At 60.5% G+C, this 14,710-nt stretch overlaps 1 protein-coding gene and 1 pseudogene across 5 annotated transcripts; one reads left to right on the top strand and one right to left on the bottom strand.

Moving 5' to 3' along the window:
* Positions 1-887, top strand: part of LOC101178140 — a 6,761-nt pseudogene extending 5,874 nt beyond the window's left edge.
* INS (insulin) lies at positions 76-14,710 on the bottom strand. 5 transcript variants are annotated; one of them, XM_030811480.1, is made up of 5 exons: positions 14,675-14,710; positions 14,276-14,479; positions 2,585-2,804; positions 1,007-1,258; positions 76-198 (listed from the first exon to the last, which is right to left on the bottom strand). In XM_030811480.1, the coding sequence occupies exons 2-4, from the start codon at positions 14,460-14,462 to the stop codon at positions 1,054-1,056; spliced, it is 612 nt and encodes a 203-aa protein (XP_030667340.1). In that variant the 5' UTR covers positions 14,463-14,479; positions 14,675-14,710; the 3' UTR covers positions 76-198; positions 1,007-1,053. The 5 variants fall into 5 exon arrangements, with proteins under 5 accessions (XP_030667340.1, XP_012352077.1, XP_030667341.1 ...); XM_012496623.1 differs by lacking the exons at positions 76-198; positions 1,007-1,258; positions 2,585-2,804 and adding an exon at positions 13,262-13,480 and having other exon boundaries at positions 14,599-14,710; XM_030811481.1 differs by lacking the exons at positions 76-198; positions 1,007-1,258; positions 2,585-2,804 and adding an exon at positions 13,262-13,480 and having other exon boundaries at positions 14,649-14,710.

The raw sequence follows: 14,710 nt of genomic DNA, 5'->3' as shown, positions 1-14,710 counted from the left end.
CAGGTTGGGGTGCTTGGGAGAGGGCCCTGGGAGAGGGATTCAGACGGTGCACACTCCAAAGGACTGAGGCGGCGCCACTGTGTTACCATTTTATTGAGTGTCTAAGCTAAAGACGCCTTTGAAAGAACACTCCCGGCTTCTATCTGGGATGGGCGAACCAGCCTGAAGAGTCACCTGCTGGGTCCCTCCCTGCAGGCCCTGTCGTGGGGCAGGTGCAGGGTCTCCAATCCATGTGCCTCCACCTCCAACGCTCCCCAAACCCTGTCACCCCAGTGCCTGCCCAGTGAATGGGTGCCGCCCCCACCACAGAGCTCCCTCCGGCTGAGGCAGAGGCCACTGGCTGGGGCTTTCTAGCCACCTTCCGCCTCCCTCACACACAGGAAGCCCCGCAGGCTCCTGACCACGATGGGATCCTGATGCTGGAGCCCCTCAGGCCCTTTGCTCAGAAGGCCTCTGGTTGTTACTTCAATTCTCAACAGCCAGGAGGCCTGAGACTGTCACCCACTTTGATAAATACAGACCGACAGAAAGGTCAGGCCATTGGTGCAAGACCCCATGGCCAGCAGCCTGGGGCGGGGAGAACCCGGGGGTCTCACAGCCCCCAGCACAGCCCAGCTTTCCTTGGGTTTTTAGGTTCTTCCCAAATGATATTTTCCCTTTTTCCCTCTCTACCCGCTTTCTGCCCCCCATCTTCTCCCCTTTGGCTGCCCGCTCTCTCCCTGCCCCTCTCCCCTTCTCTGCCCCTTTTCCTCTCCCAGGAGCTCCCCTGCCAGGACCTCGGTGCTGTGGAGACTGCGGGGAGCTTGCTCTGCCCACACCTGCTCTGGCCCCTAGACAGAAGCACCTGAAGCCAGCCATGGAACTCCAGATCCCAGCTGTGTGACTGAATCCACGCCAGCCTCTCTGAGCCAAAGCTGCTTGCAGAAGGGGGAGACCCCAGTTCGAAGACTCCTGCACAGAGCCTGTGGCCCTCTCTGCCAGGCCTCAGGGTGCCTGAGACACTCACCTCTCTGCCTCTGCAGTTGGGGCTGGGGCTGGGGCTGGCTGCCAGCCTCAGTTCTGGGAGCGCTGGGGTCGCCTGGGCCACAGGCCGCAGCAGCTCACCTCAGGACTGGGCTCTCCGGCCGCTCTGGCCTGCTGGGGCTCAGGCTGTGGGGCAGGCTGGGCAGGGGGCTGAGCTGGCAGCGATTCAGAGCCCTGGGGCTGGGGGCTGGAATCCACCTCCTCCCACACAAGCTCGGTGGTGACTCTTCGGCCCCTGGGGAAAAGCAAAAAGATGTTGCTGAGATGACCTCTTTTAAAAGCAAAGCCCCCCCCCATACACACCAAGCCTGAGCCCTGTCCCATCCCCCTCCCCGGGTTCCTTCAGGTCACCTTGTCAGGATTTGGGCAGCGGCTCCTCCTCTAGCCCCTCCTCTGCCTAGAGCTCCCTTTTTCAAAGTAGAAGGAAGGGAGGAAGTGGTGAGAAGTTTGCCTAGAAAGGGCTTCCCGGTGCTGATGGAGAGGCTGAGACCCTTCTGTTGGACAGGCCGCCCTGTTCCTGGGTGAGGGTGGGCTTCTGCCTGGCACTGGGGGCAGAGGGGTGCACACAAATGGCCCGCCTTGAGGGGTCACGGCACAGAATATGAAAGCCTCCTCCACCTCCAAACACTCCCACCCTTGAAGGAGACAAGGAGGGGGCCCCAGCAAAAGCCACTGGACACACAGCTCTGCCTTGACGAGGCCAGTGAGGGAGGGAGTGGCTGTGCTTCCTGGGGAAATGAACCCCCTCCCCACAGACACCACCCTGGGTGGATTGAGGAGTCTGGGTCCAAGGTGCAACAGAGAAAAACTTCATGCATGAATGAGCATTCCCAGGAAACTGCCTTGGCCGCAGGGCCCCTCTGTGTGCCAGGGAGGCTGGGAGGGCAGCAAGGGGGACCAGGTGCACCATCAGGAGGAGAGAAGCTAAACCTAGGGGGGACATGGAGGGCTGTTGTTGCCTCTCCCGGCCTTTCTCCTCAGTCTCCTGTCCAATTTCTTGCTGGTGGTCAGGAGGCATAGGGAGGCGGGAGAGAGGGAAGCTTTACCTTTAAAATGGTGTGTGTGTATATATATATATATAAATAAAATATCTGCACCAGAATATCGGGCCCCTGGCTCCTCTGCAAAGTCTCCTGTTTGTCTCTGGGAATGGGGTGGGGGATGCAACAGGAGGAAACTTTTCACACAGAAAGACTCTGCCTTTTACACTTGTGAAGACAGCTGTGTGTTCCCGCTGGGAAGAGCAGCCTAGCCCTCCTCCCCTACCCCTCCCATTTTGCTTGGTGAATTAGTCAAGGAAATCCTATTTTCCTTGCAGAAGCCTCAGTGGCTTTGTGCAGCCCTATAGAAGAACCCTCTCCACCATGGCCTTTCCTGCACACCCCACCGCTAGAGTTGAGGCTGCTCTCAGGAGGCTTCCCTGGACCTTCCAGCAGCAGAAGTTCTTCCCCTCCTTCAGAAACCAGGATCCTGGCAGCTGCCCCAAGCTCCCGGCCCACCCACGCCTGAACACTCAAAATGCAGCTTTTCTCTCACACTCAAGGGATGGGAGCCCAGTTACCTGTACTCTAGTCCCCGCGCAGTCCCCGCAGCTCCTGGACAGTGGATAAAGAGGACCGGGGAGTCACTGGTGCCCAAGGCTCTCTGCCGAAACTGCCTGGACGATGATCCGCCGACCTGGCCAAAATTAGCAGTCGCCACCAAAGCAGGGGGAGCCCTGGCTGTGGCGTCCAGACCCTCTGGCCAGGTTGACGTGGAGGAGGAGGGCGACAAGGCTGAGGCTGGAGAAACGAAGGGCACTTTTAGAGTGTGCACGTTAATACGGCCCCTACAGATGGGAGAGCCTCGTCTCCGCTGAGCATGTCACCTGCTCAAAAGCCAACTGAAATGATGGGTTTACCCCTCACCTCCGCATCCCCTCCACTCGTTTCCCTGAGCCCCTCCAAATTTGGGGAGCTTTGTGCCAACTTGGTAGTGCTGAGGCTGCTGGGGCAGCTGCTCAGGCACTTTCCAGCACCAGGGCATGGTACATTAGGGGGTGGAGGTTTGGCCCACCCCTGACCTGGCAGAAAGGCGCCTGTGGGCGTGGGCATAAGCCAGAAGCTCCCTGCCAGCTAGGAGGTGGGGGCTATGTGGAGGTGGTGGGGAGTGGGTGTAGCTTTACTTAGAGTGACACTTGGCAGTTACTTGACACCCCGGAATGTTGGTGGACGTGGCACTGGTAAAATGGGGGGGGCGGGAATAAGGGGGACAAAGCAGGGTTCAAGAATGAGCAGAAAAATTGGATTTTAGGTGCTCCCAGTACAGTTATGTACTGTGCAGTTATGTCCTCCCATCTTCAATGAGCAAGGTACTCAGCTGGGGGGGTTTTCACTTCACTGGTCACGTCTGATCTGACCTCGGACATTCCATGTGTGGTACTAAGCTCTAATGACACTACTGAAAGTGGCACTTGCAGGCATTTCTGGATTGGGCGATTGGACAAGTTCGCAGCCTTTGTAACTAAAGCACAGACTCAAAGCTGACAGCAGCTGGGTGAGGGTTCATATAGAAGCATCCATCAGATTGGACTAAATTACACTGGAAATTTCTAACCTCTTCCCCAAGCCAGCAAAGACTCAAGAAGAGGCAAAGACGCGTACTTTCCAGAGAGCCACCAGTCCCCACCCTCCCAACACCCATGCACCCCAACCACCTTCAGTGTGTTTAGCCTTACTAGCCTGTGTTGGGATTTAATTGTCCCCTCTCCCTTTTTCTTTCAAGCCCTCATCTTAAATCCCTTCATTAGCTGGAGGAATAGGACATCTAGTGGGGATGACAAGGATTTCAGCAGGGAAGAGGGACTTGAAGGGGATTCAAATCTGGCGTGTGTTGGGGAATGTCTCAAATAAGACGTAGATGCCCCAGAGCCATGCCCTCCCAAGGGAGGAAGGAAAATGGGATTTTTCACTCGGCTTTTGGGTGGGGAGGGATGTTAATGGCCCTGTTGAGTCCAGAGCACTGAATGGGTTCACAGTCTTTCCAGCTAAAGCACAGACTCAGAGCTGGCAGCAGCTCAGGGAGGGTTCAGATAGAATCACCCACTAGATTAGATCAAGTCTTACTGGGAATTTGACACCTCTTCCTCAAGCCTGCAGGGAGAGAAGACACAAAATAAAGACTCAGGGAAAGAAACAAAACAAAGATACAAGGAGATCAGCATGAAGCAGCCCCTGCTCTGGGGCTCTATGGCTTAGAGACCCCACAGCATGTGCTGGTCCCAGTGTCTGCTGCAAGATGCCCAAATGTTGCAAAGAGCGACTGCCAGAGCTCTCTGGAGACACTTGGCTGGGACTTTCCAAGCTGCAGATGGACCTAGAGAGAGTGAAGGGCTGACACCAAGCCAGATGAAGTGATTCCATGGGATGCACCCCAAATGAAGAGTCCCCAGGTTGAGGAGGTGGGCAGCTAAGGGGCTGAAAGGGAAGCAGCCCACAGGTCAAACTCCTGGAAACCTGGAGCCTCCCAGGCCCACAATGGTGTCTTGAATCCAGACTCTGCCCTGGACTGGAATTCCATCTCTGGATGGGCCCAGGAGGAATTCACTCTAGTCTCCAGGGCTATTTTATCCCATCAGGATCTTGGAATCCAAGATGTGTAAACAGGAGAAGGAGAGCAGGGAGAAGCGGTCAGGATAGAAAGGGCCCCCAGGGAGCAGCTAAGCCATGGTGCCACCGAGGCAGGACTAGAGGCATTGGGGATCAGTGAGTTGGGGTGTGAGGGCTGTGACCCCACAGCACTACATCCCACAGATTTTCCACGCAGAGGTCAGGGGGACACGTGCTTTATGGAGACAGGTGAGAGGGACCACGAAATGGACAAAAACTGGGATGCAGGAGTGAGGGACACGACATAGAAAAGCCTCCTTGCTCCACTGCCTCTTAGGCCTGGGAGAGGCTCAGCTCACCCTTGTTCATGCACGAGAGTCTCGGGAACCCACAGAAATCTGTTACACCAAGCTTTCGCCATTTAGCTTCTTAAGTGGCCTTATGCTGACACCTGGCGGCCGTTTCTAGAATTACAGTGGCATAACCCAAAGGTCTTGGCGCGGCAATTTGGGGCACTCTGGAGGGGGACTCTGGGGGCAAAGTCAGGATGCCTCCCTACAGTGTCGGGGTGCCATGGGTTCTGCACCTTTGCGTTTGGAACTGGGGCTCTTATCTGCTTCTCTCCTGGCATTACAGGACTGGGAGGGGGCGCTGAGGGAATTCCTCCCTTCGGGTGTCTCCTACCCCAGGGGGCTGTGGCCTGGTGGGCATCCTAAAGCTCAGGGCCTAAGCCACAGGATAGGTCTGGAACACCTTTCTGAAGCATCCGTTTTGTTCTAAGAGAGGAAATCACTACATTAGCATGAACATAAAATCAGATCTATTACTGAGAGGCCCGGGGCAGAACGTTGAGACTCCCTTTCAGAGGCAGCAGCCCTAGGATGAGCCCAGATGAGCTGAATTTCGTTCTTAACTCGCTTCCCAGCCCCACCCTGCTCCACCTGTAAAGTGGAGATTTCCAAATCTGGCCCGAGCCTGACACCATATGGCCACTTCTGAGAATTGCATCCACGGCTTCAGAAAGCACCTTGCTCTCCAGTGAATCCATATTGCCATGACCATAGCTACAGGGCCGCTGAACAAACCTCAGGAATTGAGAGAAAAGGAGGAAGTAACCCACAACCCAGTCCTGAAAACACCAGATTGTGGCCCCAGAGCCCTACACCATCGAGGTACTGGAAGGCCAGGCTGCCTCTGCTGGGGAAGTGAGGCCATCCTTCAAAGGCTATAGGGCCACAGCCCGAGGGGCTGGCAGGGCCAAGGGGCCCACTGTGCCACTCACACATTAGTGCTTGGAGGACGGATGGGCAGAAGGGGCCTGGGGGCTAACCCAGTTCACAGCCCCGCTCTGCCAATGACCTTGGACAAGCCAGTTCATGCCTCCCCTCTCCCTTCCAACCTCACAGCTACAGTGGATGGGTCTGGGTAGCCACCTCTGGCACAAAATCAATGTTAATAAACGTTCAATTTTATCCTCCCCCCGACGTAAAGTGATATTTGCCCCTGCCTCCCCTACCCACGGGTGCCGAAACCGTTTTTGGTGGTCATATGCTCAGCAACTCTGCGGCAGGCCTAGGCAGCCCGGGGGCACTCTGCAAAGACCACTCCACCTACTCCAGCAAAACTTGCTGGCTGGCAGAGGTTGCAGTGAGCCGAGATCGCGCCATTGGACTCTAGCCTGGATGACAGAGCAAGACTCTCAAAACAAAACAAACAAAAAATACAAAACAAAACTTGCTGCCTGGGAGGACTCTGGGGTTTTCACAGCCTGTGGCCCATGAAGAGGAGGGAGGCTCCAGGAGCACATATTTCAGCACTGGGCCGGATCTGCATCCCTGGCAGTGAGGGCCCCGTATGGACCCATCCTCAAGGCCTCAGTGCAGCAAGGCGGGAGACACCTCTTCCAGGAAGCCTCCCCAGCCCCACTCCCTGCTAATTTTTGCCTTCTCTGTTCTGAGCTCTGATGGTGCAGCTGAGGTTTCTCCCTGCCCTGGGCTTCCTTGGATGCTGGGCTGGGGGTTGAAAGAGCTGCAAAGACCCCTTCCCTGTGACGAGCCTCAGGGCCATGGATGGCACCTGGGTGTTGCAGGCACCTCAGAGCCCCTTCTGCTTGTTTTTTTTATTGTTTTGATTTTGTCTTTGTTTTTGGTTTTTTGAGACGGAGTTTTGCTCTCGTTGCCCAGGCTGGAGTGCAATGGTGCCATCTCGGCTCACTGCAACCTCTGCTTCCCAGGTTCAAGCCATTCTCCTGCCTCAGTCTCCCAAATATCTGGGATTACAGGCATGCGCTACCACGCCCAGCTAATTTTGTAGTTTTAGTAGAGATGGGGTTTCTCCCTGTTGGTCAGGCTGGTCTTGAACTCCCGACCTCAGGTGATCTGCCCGCCTCGGCCTCCCAAAGTGCTGGGATTATAGGCGTGAGCCACCACACCCAGCCCCTCCTGCTTGTTTTACTCTAAGATGTGCAGAGGCCTCCGTACCCCAGCCCCGGGCTCCTCCCTTGGGGAGCTGCTCCTCCCTGCAAGGTCCCTTCCACACGCCCTGTGCATGCCCGGTAGCCATGGGGACTGCCACTTCCCACAGAGGACATGTCAGCTTCCCCTTGCCTGTGGTGCCCAGACATGAACCACACCGGCGGGGCTGTCCCAGTGATATGAAGGCCTGGGCACAGAAAGCAGCTCACGGGTGTACTGAAGCCAGAGGCGCAGCTGCCCAAGGGCCTGCCGCTCACAGACATCACTGAGCTACACCATCCAGCAGCTGAGGCAGGCAGGGCCTCCTTTGGTTCCCTTCTGATGGATGAGGAAACCAAGGCCCAGAGATGCTAAGTGACTTTCCCAAGGCTACACAGCCACTGGCAGCAGAGCCAGGATGTCAGCCCCGCCTGTCAGCTCTCACCCTTCAGCCCCACACTGGCTCAGGTGGACCCCCTGAGGATGCTGAGGGCCCGTGGCTTCTTGGCACCTGCAGATCACAACCCGTTGTAGACCTTGAGGCCACAGCTACCCCCTCTTTTTTGTCAGGGCCAGCCCATGCCCAGCCAGGGGGAAGGACCCAGGTGCTAGCTCTGTATGGGTCCCTGGCAAGGGCAGCATGGGCAGTGCTGGGCTGCGTCTGCAGCCCTGGCAGCGGGAGCCCAGCGTGGACCCATGCTCAAGGCTGCAGTGCTGGCAGGGGCCTGGGACACCTCCTCCAGGAAGCCTCCCAGCCTGCTGGCTCCTGCCTCCACTGTTCTGAGCTCTGGTGGTACAGCTGGAGCTGGCATGGGGTGCCCCAGCCCTCCCTCTCTCCCCTAGTTCTCAGGCAACTCTTCCCCATGCCTGGAGCCCAGCTGCCTGCTCCCTCCTTCCCCACAGCTGGGCCTAGGTTGGGAAGTGCCCATGGAGCATCTGCCCTGGGCCCACCCCCAGGTAGCAAGGGAGGAAGCCCACCTTCCACTCACCCCTGCCCCTGAAAGCTTTCCTTGCACCTTGGAGGTCAGGGCTCAGAGGGCCCTATGGAAGCAGCCATCGCCGAAGTCGGGGTTTGGGTGCCTCATGGCCTCCACCATGGGGTCCCCAGGATCTCCTCCCAGCCCCGTCCTCACCACCCACTGAGCCACCCTTGTGTAACGGGCCCATGCCAGGAACCCCGCGCTCTAGAGAGGATCAGGGGATACCCAAGGTCCCTCCGAAGCTGGGCAGCAGTGGGCCTGGATGTGGGCAGGTGGTGGCCCTGTGGAGGCCGGGCTGGGGTGGGACCGAGCTTTGAAGTGAAGGTGGACTTTGGAGACAGAAGGGTGCGATTTGAGTCCCAGCGTGAGCAGCCGCAAGCTGGCAGGGCCGCGGGGGCTCTGGCTCTGTTTTCCAAAAACACAGATGGGCTGGGAAGGGGGTCAGAGAGAGGCCTGGGCGGAATGTGGGGCCCGCGGCGCCCCCGAGGTTCTGATGACTCAGCAGCGTGGGCCACACAGGGCCACAGGGAGCAGAGCCTCCCCGAAGCCCACAGGCCTGTGGACCCCCAGGGCTTGGCCTCCTCGAGGCCGGTCTCCATCCCTGGCAAGGGCAGGGCTGGCTCTGGCTCAGCCCCCAGCAGCCCTGTGACACTGCCTAGGGGTCACAGCCACCTCGGTCTAGACATTCTCAGCCTCCCTGGGTGAGGAGAGCCTGGCAGGCACCACCTACCTTACCCTCTGCCTGAGGGACCCCGACTCTGACTTAGTCCTCAATCCATGGGCACCCTGAGATCCCTGCTATCAACCTGCCTTGGAGAGTGGGGACTGTGGGGTGACCTTTTGGTACAGCCCCAAGCCAGCTTCTAGGGGCAGCCTCGGGGACACTGGGAGGCTTGGAGGCTGCCTCAGCAGTCCCTGGGGTCAGGGAGAGGGTCTCCCAACAGCAGCAGATGGGCAGGAAGTGAGGAGTCCAAGCGAGGTGGGGTGGGGACTGGGGCCACCTGGGAGCAGAGGAGTGAGCTGAGGACGCGGAGGAGCGGGTGGGAGGCCAGCGGGGAGCTTGGCGCCAGCACAGCACGGCTGGGCCGCAAGAGGGACGATGGGGTGCCGCCTCCGGCCGGCCCCACTTTCGAAGGAATCTGCCTTGCTGTTCCTGCGGCCGAGGCCAGAAACAATAGTGGGAGGAAGGGCGGAGGGTGCGGAGGCGGCACCCCAGTGTGTCATCTCCGCGTTCCCAGACCCTGTCTACCCCTGCCCCCAAACATTCTTTCCAGAGTGGACCTCCCTCTCCTCACGGCGCTGGCGGAGGGGAGCGTGGGAATGCACTAACCCTCAGCAGCCCCGACCCCAGCTCCAGGCCTTCCATGCCCCCAGGTCCCAGCCCCTGAAGCCCCCTCCTCACATAGGAACCAGGACTGGACCTTCCGGTTTGAGTGGCTGAGGGAGGGACCCTCCTGGCCACCGCTGGCCTCCAGCCTCAGTAGCCCCCAGGGGCCCTGGAGACCCTCAGCAAAGGCCACAGCCTGGTCCACCACCGGCCACGGCGGGCTCAGCCATGAAGAGGTTGGGGCGGAGGCCCCCTGGTCTTCTCACCCTGGCTCTCTGTGATTCTAGGGGCCTGCAGGTGGGGCTCAGAGTCTAGCCAGAGGCTTTCTTGGAATATTAGAGACCCAGAACATTTGTCCTGGCCCTCTGAGAAACCCAGGCCAGTGAGAGGCTGGCCTGAGGCTTGACTTAGGGGCCGAGACTGGACCTGAGCAGGCCAGGGGCCTCTGTAGCCCCCCTTCCCATCATCATCAGACGCCTCCTCTCATTCCTAAGCCCCATGCTCTTCAGAGTGCCCAGCAGGGCCCCCCACAACCCCCATAGTCCCTGGGAGTGCCTAGCAGAGGCCCCCACAGCCCCCAAGCGTGTCTGGCAGGGCCCCCACAGGCCCCACAGCCCCCGGGAGTGCCCGGGAGGGGCAGGATGCAGCTGCTCAGACCCTGGGTGGCAGCCAGAGCCTGGACCCGTGGTCGGAGCCTGGACCCGTGGTCGGAGCCTGGACCCGTGGCTGGTGGCTGGAGTGCATCAAAAGTGAGGCTCTGATGCCATCTGCTGGTCGCACCTGTGAATGGCAGCTCCTGGCCACATTGCTGGTTGTGGAAAGGTGCCCATCCTGGAAAAAGCTACCTCACAGCCTGGCTGGAGACAGACACTGGCCGATGTTCGGCCCAAGTTCTGCCCAGGGCTACCTTTCCCAGAAACTCAGGCTTAAGTACCACCTGTCCTGGCCTCACTCTCTTCCCTGGGCTGGACCCCTGCTGGGCACCAGGACCTGAAGGGCAGGGGGTTACCCTCAGCACCCCTGAGTGCACTGTCATCCCCCCAGGGTCTGCTCAGGCCTGGAGAGGGAGGACAGTAAATATTTGCTGCCGACAGGGGAAGGCAAACACTGTCCCGACAGCCAGGCAAAGGTGCCAGTTATCCATGCCAGGAGCAGACGCAATCCAGGGAGCCAGCCTGGAGGCAGCCACACCGCAGTGTGTCCTGGGTGGGTGGGGGCATGTGCCATGTGCCTCGTTCCAGGCTTCAGTCTCCGCTTAAGGAATGTGGTATAAGAGTTTCCTCCCTGCGCAGCACGCGTGAAGGCAGGATGCCCAGACAGAAGGCTGTGTGTGGGATGGCATACAGGCTGCCCCCGGTCCTCCAGGAATGGGCAGAGGCTTCTAGAGGGGCCAGCAGGTTTGGGGAGCCTTGGGGAGCAGCTGCCTTGTGACTGGGGAGCAGTTAGATGGACGCAATGCCAGGGTGACCGCCGGGGCTGGAGGCAGCTGAGTGTCCCTGCCAGCCCAGTGGGCATGTGAAGCCCAGGCTCCAAGGCCAGGCAGGTCTCTGGACACGGAAGGGCTGTCTTTTAGCTTCCCAGAAGGGGCGGAGCATAGGCATCGGCCCAGGAGGCGTTGCAGAGCCAAGCTCTGTGGGCCTGGCTCACATGGGGTGACCTGGGGGCTCCGGGAGCTTCCACACTCCCCGCCAGGGCATCTGGGGACTGGCACCCAAGGTGGTGCCCGATAGGATACTGGGTCTGATGCTGCCTCTGCCACTGGCTCGCCTTGGCCAGCTGCTTCTCACTGGGCCTAGGGGGATGGAGGGGCGATACCTCGCCCTGGCTCTGGTCTCCCATGTCCACCTTTTCCAGGACACAGTGTGTGGGGGTGGGGTCAAGGTGCTGGTGAAGACAGGCTTGGGGGACAGAGTCCTGGGTCTCAACAAGGTGAAAGCTGGCCCCAGCTCCGGCCCAGGGCAGCCGAGGGCACCACGAACCATGGCTGCGTCTCTTTTGGGTGGGCAGCCTTGCCCTTTCCTGAGGCCTCAGGCCAGAGGTCCCCCAGGACAGAAGTCACAGAAAATTTGGCCCCTCAAAAGACAGTCCTCAGCCCCCAGCACCAGCCAATGCCAGCTGCCCTGTAAGTCCCCGAAGGCTGGGGCAGCTCCAGGAGTCCCTGGACACCAAAAGGCTCCTCCTGCTGCCCTCCACTCCAACAAACCGTCCCCCACAGAGCACTGACCCTCCCCTCCCAGAACGGGCCTCTGCCCATCACTCCCTACGGCCTTGTTGGCCATCAGGGTCAGCCAGGGCAACAGTGTGGCCAATGGCTGACTGGTGGGCAGCCTCCCAGCTGGCCCACCGGGCCCTGCTCCGGCCCGGCCCACGCGAGCTCACATACCTCAGCTCCAGCAGGGCGCCCCTGTCTCTACCCGTGCGAGTGGGGCCGGCTGGGTGTTCCCATGGACGGCTGCTGCCGATCCCAGCCACCGCCTCCCTCCTCTTCCGGGGCCAGTGTCCGGCCGTCCACCCGCCTGCCCAGCCTTGGCCCCCACTCTGGAGGCGGGGCTAGCTGGGGGCTGTGACATCTCTGGGTGGAGGGGGGCTGATGTGGTCATGGGGAAGGGGCGAGCTCAGAGCTTCAGGGACAGGGCTGCCCCAATGGCCAGGTCCCCAGCTGGAGGGTGAGCTCCTGGCCTCGAGGCCCAAGCTGGCAGTGGTCTGCAGCCACAGCCCATGCCGGCCCCAGGCCCAGCCAGCCCCAGCCTAGCCCTGGGTGGAGCTCTCAGGAAAGGTGCAGATTGGTCTGGCCTGGGTGGCAGGCAGGCCGGCCCAGCCACAGGGTAGCTAGGGTCACCCACTGACCTCCCAGGCCACAGTAGGCCCAGGCAGCCCCTAGGTTCTCGTCTGCCCACTAGGCTGGGTGCCCAGCAGAGCCACCCTGTCCTCAGGGGTGCTGAAGAAGAGGCTCCGTGTCAGGACGCCCAAGGACCTGGAGCCAGAATGACCTTATCACCAGGGCCCGTGGGCCCTTCTGGGTGAGCAGCAGGTCTGCAGCAAAGGAAGCCAGCCAAGCAGCCCTGTTTACTGGGAGGGGGTGGGCTAAGGGGCTGCAGGGGGACCCTGGCCCTGGTCTCTGCCCTTGTGGCCCTGGCAGTTCCCTGGTCCTCCTGGGCTGCAATCCTCAGGGCCTTACGGCCAGGGTGCCCAAGGTATGGGTTCTGAGGCCCCGCCCGGTGCTGCCACGGTCCCCGCACCTGCCCCGGCTCATGGTGCCATCTGACTTCTCCTGCTTCCTCCAAGGCACCAGTGGGCCCCTCAGGTGTCTGGCTGGACCTGGGCTGGCATAAGCTGTGGCTGCAGACGGCTGCCAGCTTGGGCCGAGAGGCCAGGGTGTGTGACTATCCCGGGGCTGCCCAGAGCTGGGGATAGCGGGTGGCTCTCCCCACCTTCCCAGCCCCCCGCCCTGCAGGATCCCCTCCCTCAGCCCAGCCTCCTCCCTCCACAGGGACTCCATCAGAAATAACTCTAAAAATAGAACCTGGGAGGGCTAGGTGGGGGGAAAATTGCTGGAATGTTCTCATTCCCTTTCCTGAACAAGGTCTCTGGGGACGCCAAGAGTCCAGAGCTACTGAACAAGAAGTCATTTCTCAGTGGCCCCACCAATCCTGGCCCCTCAGACACCCCCACAGCTCCGATACTGGACCCTGAGCCACAGGGTGGGGGTAGCAGGCAGCCGACAGGCGTCGCCGCTTTGGGGAGAGCCACTGCATGCTGGGCCTGGCCGGCATTGGCACCTGTGGGCACCCAGAGAGCGTGGAGAGAGCTGGGAGGGGCTCACAACAGTGCTGGGAAGTGGGAAGTTGGGCTTGGCCCAGGGCGCCCAAGACACACAGACGGCACAGCAGGGCTGGTTCAAGGGCTTTATTCCATCTCTCTCAGTGCAGGAGGCGGAGGGTGTGGGGCCACCTGCGGGCCGCATCTAGTTGCAGTAGTTCTCCAGCTGGTAGAGGGAGCAGATGCTGGTACAGCATTGTTCCACGATACCACGCTTCTGCAGGGACCCCTCCAGGGCCAAGGGCTGCAGGCTGCCTGCACCAGGGCCCCCGCCCAGCTCCACCTGCCCCACTGCCAGGGCGTGCCGCGCAGAGCAGGTCCCGGAACAGCAGCGAGGCGGAGGGACACAGGAGGACACAGTCAGGGAGAGACAGTGCCTGCCTACCCACCAGCCCTAGGTCGCACTCTCACCCATCTCCAGCCAGGCTGGACCCAGGTTAGAGGGAGGGTCACCCACACTGGGTGTGGACCTACAGGCCCCAATGCCCACATGTCCTACCTCCTTCCCCCGCCCCGGGGCGGTGTCACAGCGGGAGCCTGAACAGGTGGCCCCAGTACTTCTCCCCAGGGCCTGTCCCCAGCATCTTCCCCATCTCCTGACTATGGAGCTGCTGTGAGGCCTGGCGACAGGGGTCTGGCCTACTTGGGCAGGCAGCCATGCCCTCCTCAGGGCGTGATGGGGTGTTCGCCCAGAGGCAGGCAGCGTGGGGCACCCTGTGACCCCAGGTCACCCAGGACTTGTACTTAACAAAACACTTGAATCTGTGGTCATCAAATGAGGGTGGAGAAATGGGCTGTCGGGCATTTGTTTGAGGGGCGAGTGGAGGGAGGAGCGTGCCCACCCTCTGATGTACCTCGGGGCTGCCGAAGCCAACACTGTCCTCAGGCTGAGATTCTGACTGGGCCACAGGGAGCTGGTCACTTTTAGGATGTGACCAAGATAACTTCATTTCTTTTTTAAAAAAGTACACCTGACCCCCTTCCTGGGTGGCAGCCTCCTGCCCCCTTCTGCCCATGCTGGGTGGGAGCGCCAGGAGCAAGGGGTGGCTGGGGGCGGCCAAGGGCAGCGAGGGGCGGTTGGCTCACCCTGCGGGTCCTCTGCCTCCCGGCGGGTCTTGGGTGTGTAGAAGAAGCCTCGTTCCCCGCACACTAGGTAGAGAGCTTCCACCAGGTGGGAGCCGCACAGGTGCTGGTTCACAAAGGCCGGGGCTGGGTCAGGTCCCCAGAGGGCCAGCAGCGCCAGCAGGGGCAGGAGGCGCATCCACAGGGCCATGGCGGAAGGACAGTGACCTGGGAGACAGGCAGGGCTGAGGCCGGCTGAAGGCCAGGTGCCCTGCCCTGGGGCCCCTGGGCTTACCCCCAAACACTTCAAGAGCCCAGCCACGTCCTCCCCGCTGCAGAGCTGGGGCCTGGGGTCCAGCCACCCTGGAACCCCCAAGTGGGGCAGCCCTGAGCCCACCTGACGCAAAGGCCCTTGGAACAGACCTGCTTGATGGCCTCTTCTGATGCAGCCTGTCCTGG

The sequence above is a fragment of the Nomascus leucogenys genome, chromosome 4, assembly GCF_006542625.1.
Source record: "Nomascus leucogenys isolate Asia chromosome 4, Asia_NLE_v1, whole genome shotgun sequence".
NCBI lineage: Eukaryota > Metazoa > Chordata > Mammalia > Primates > Hylobatidae > Nomascus > Nomascus leucogenys.
This window is presented reverse-complemented; position numbering and strand designations above follow the sequence as displayed.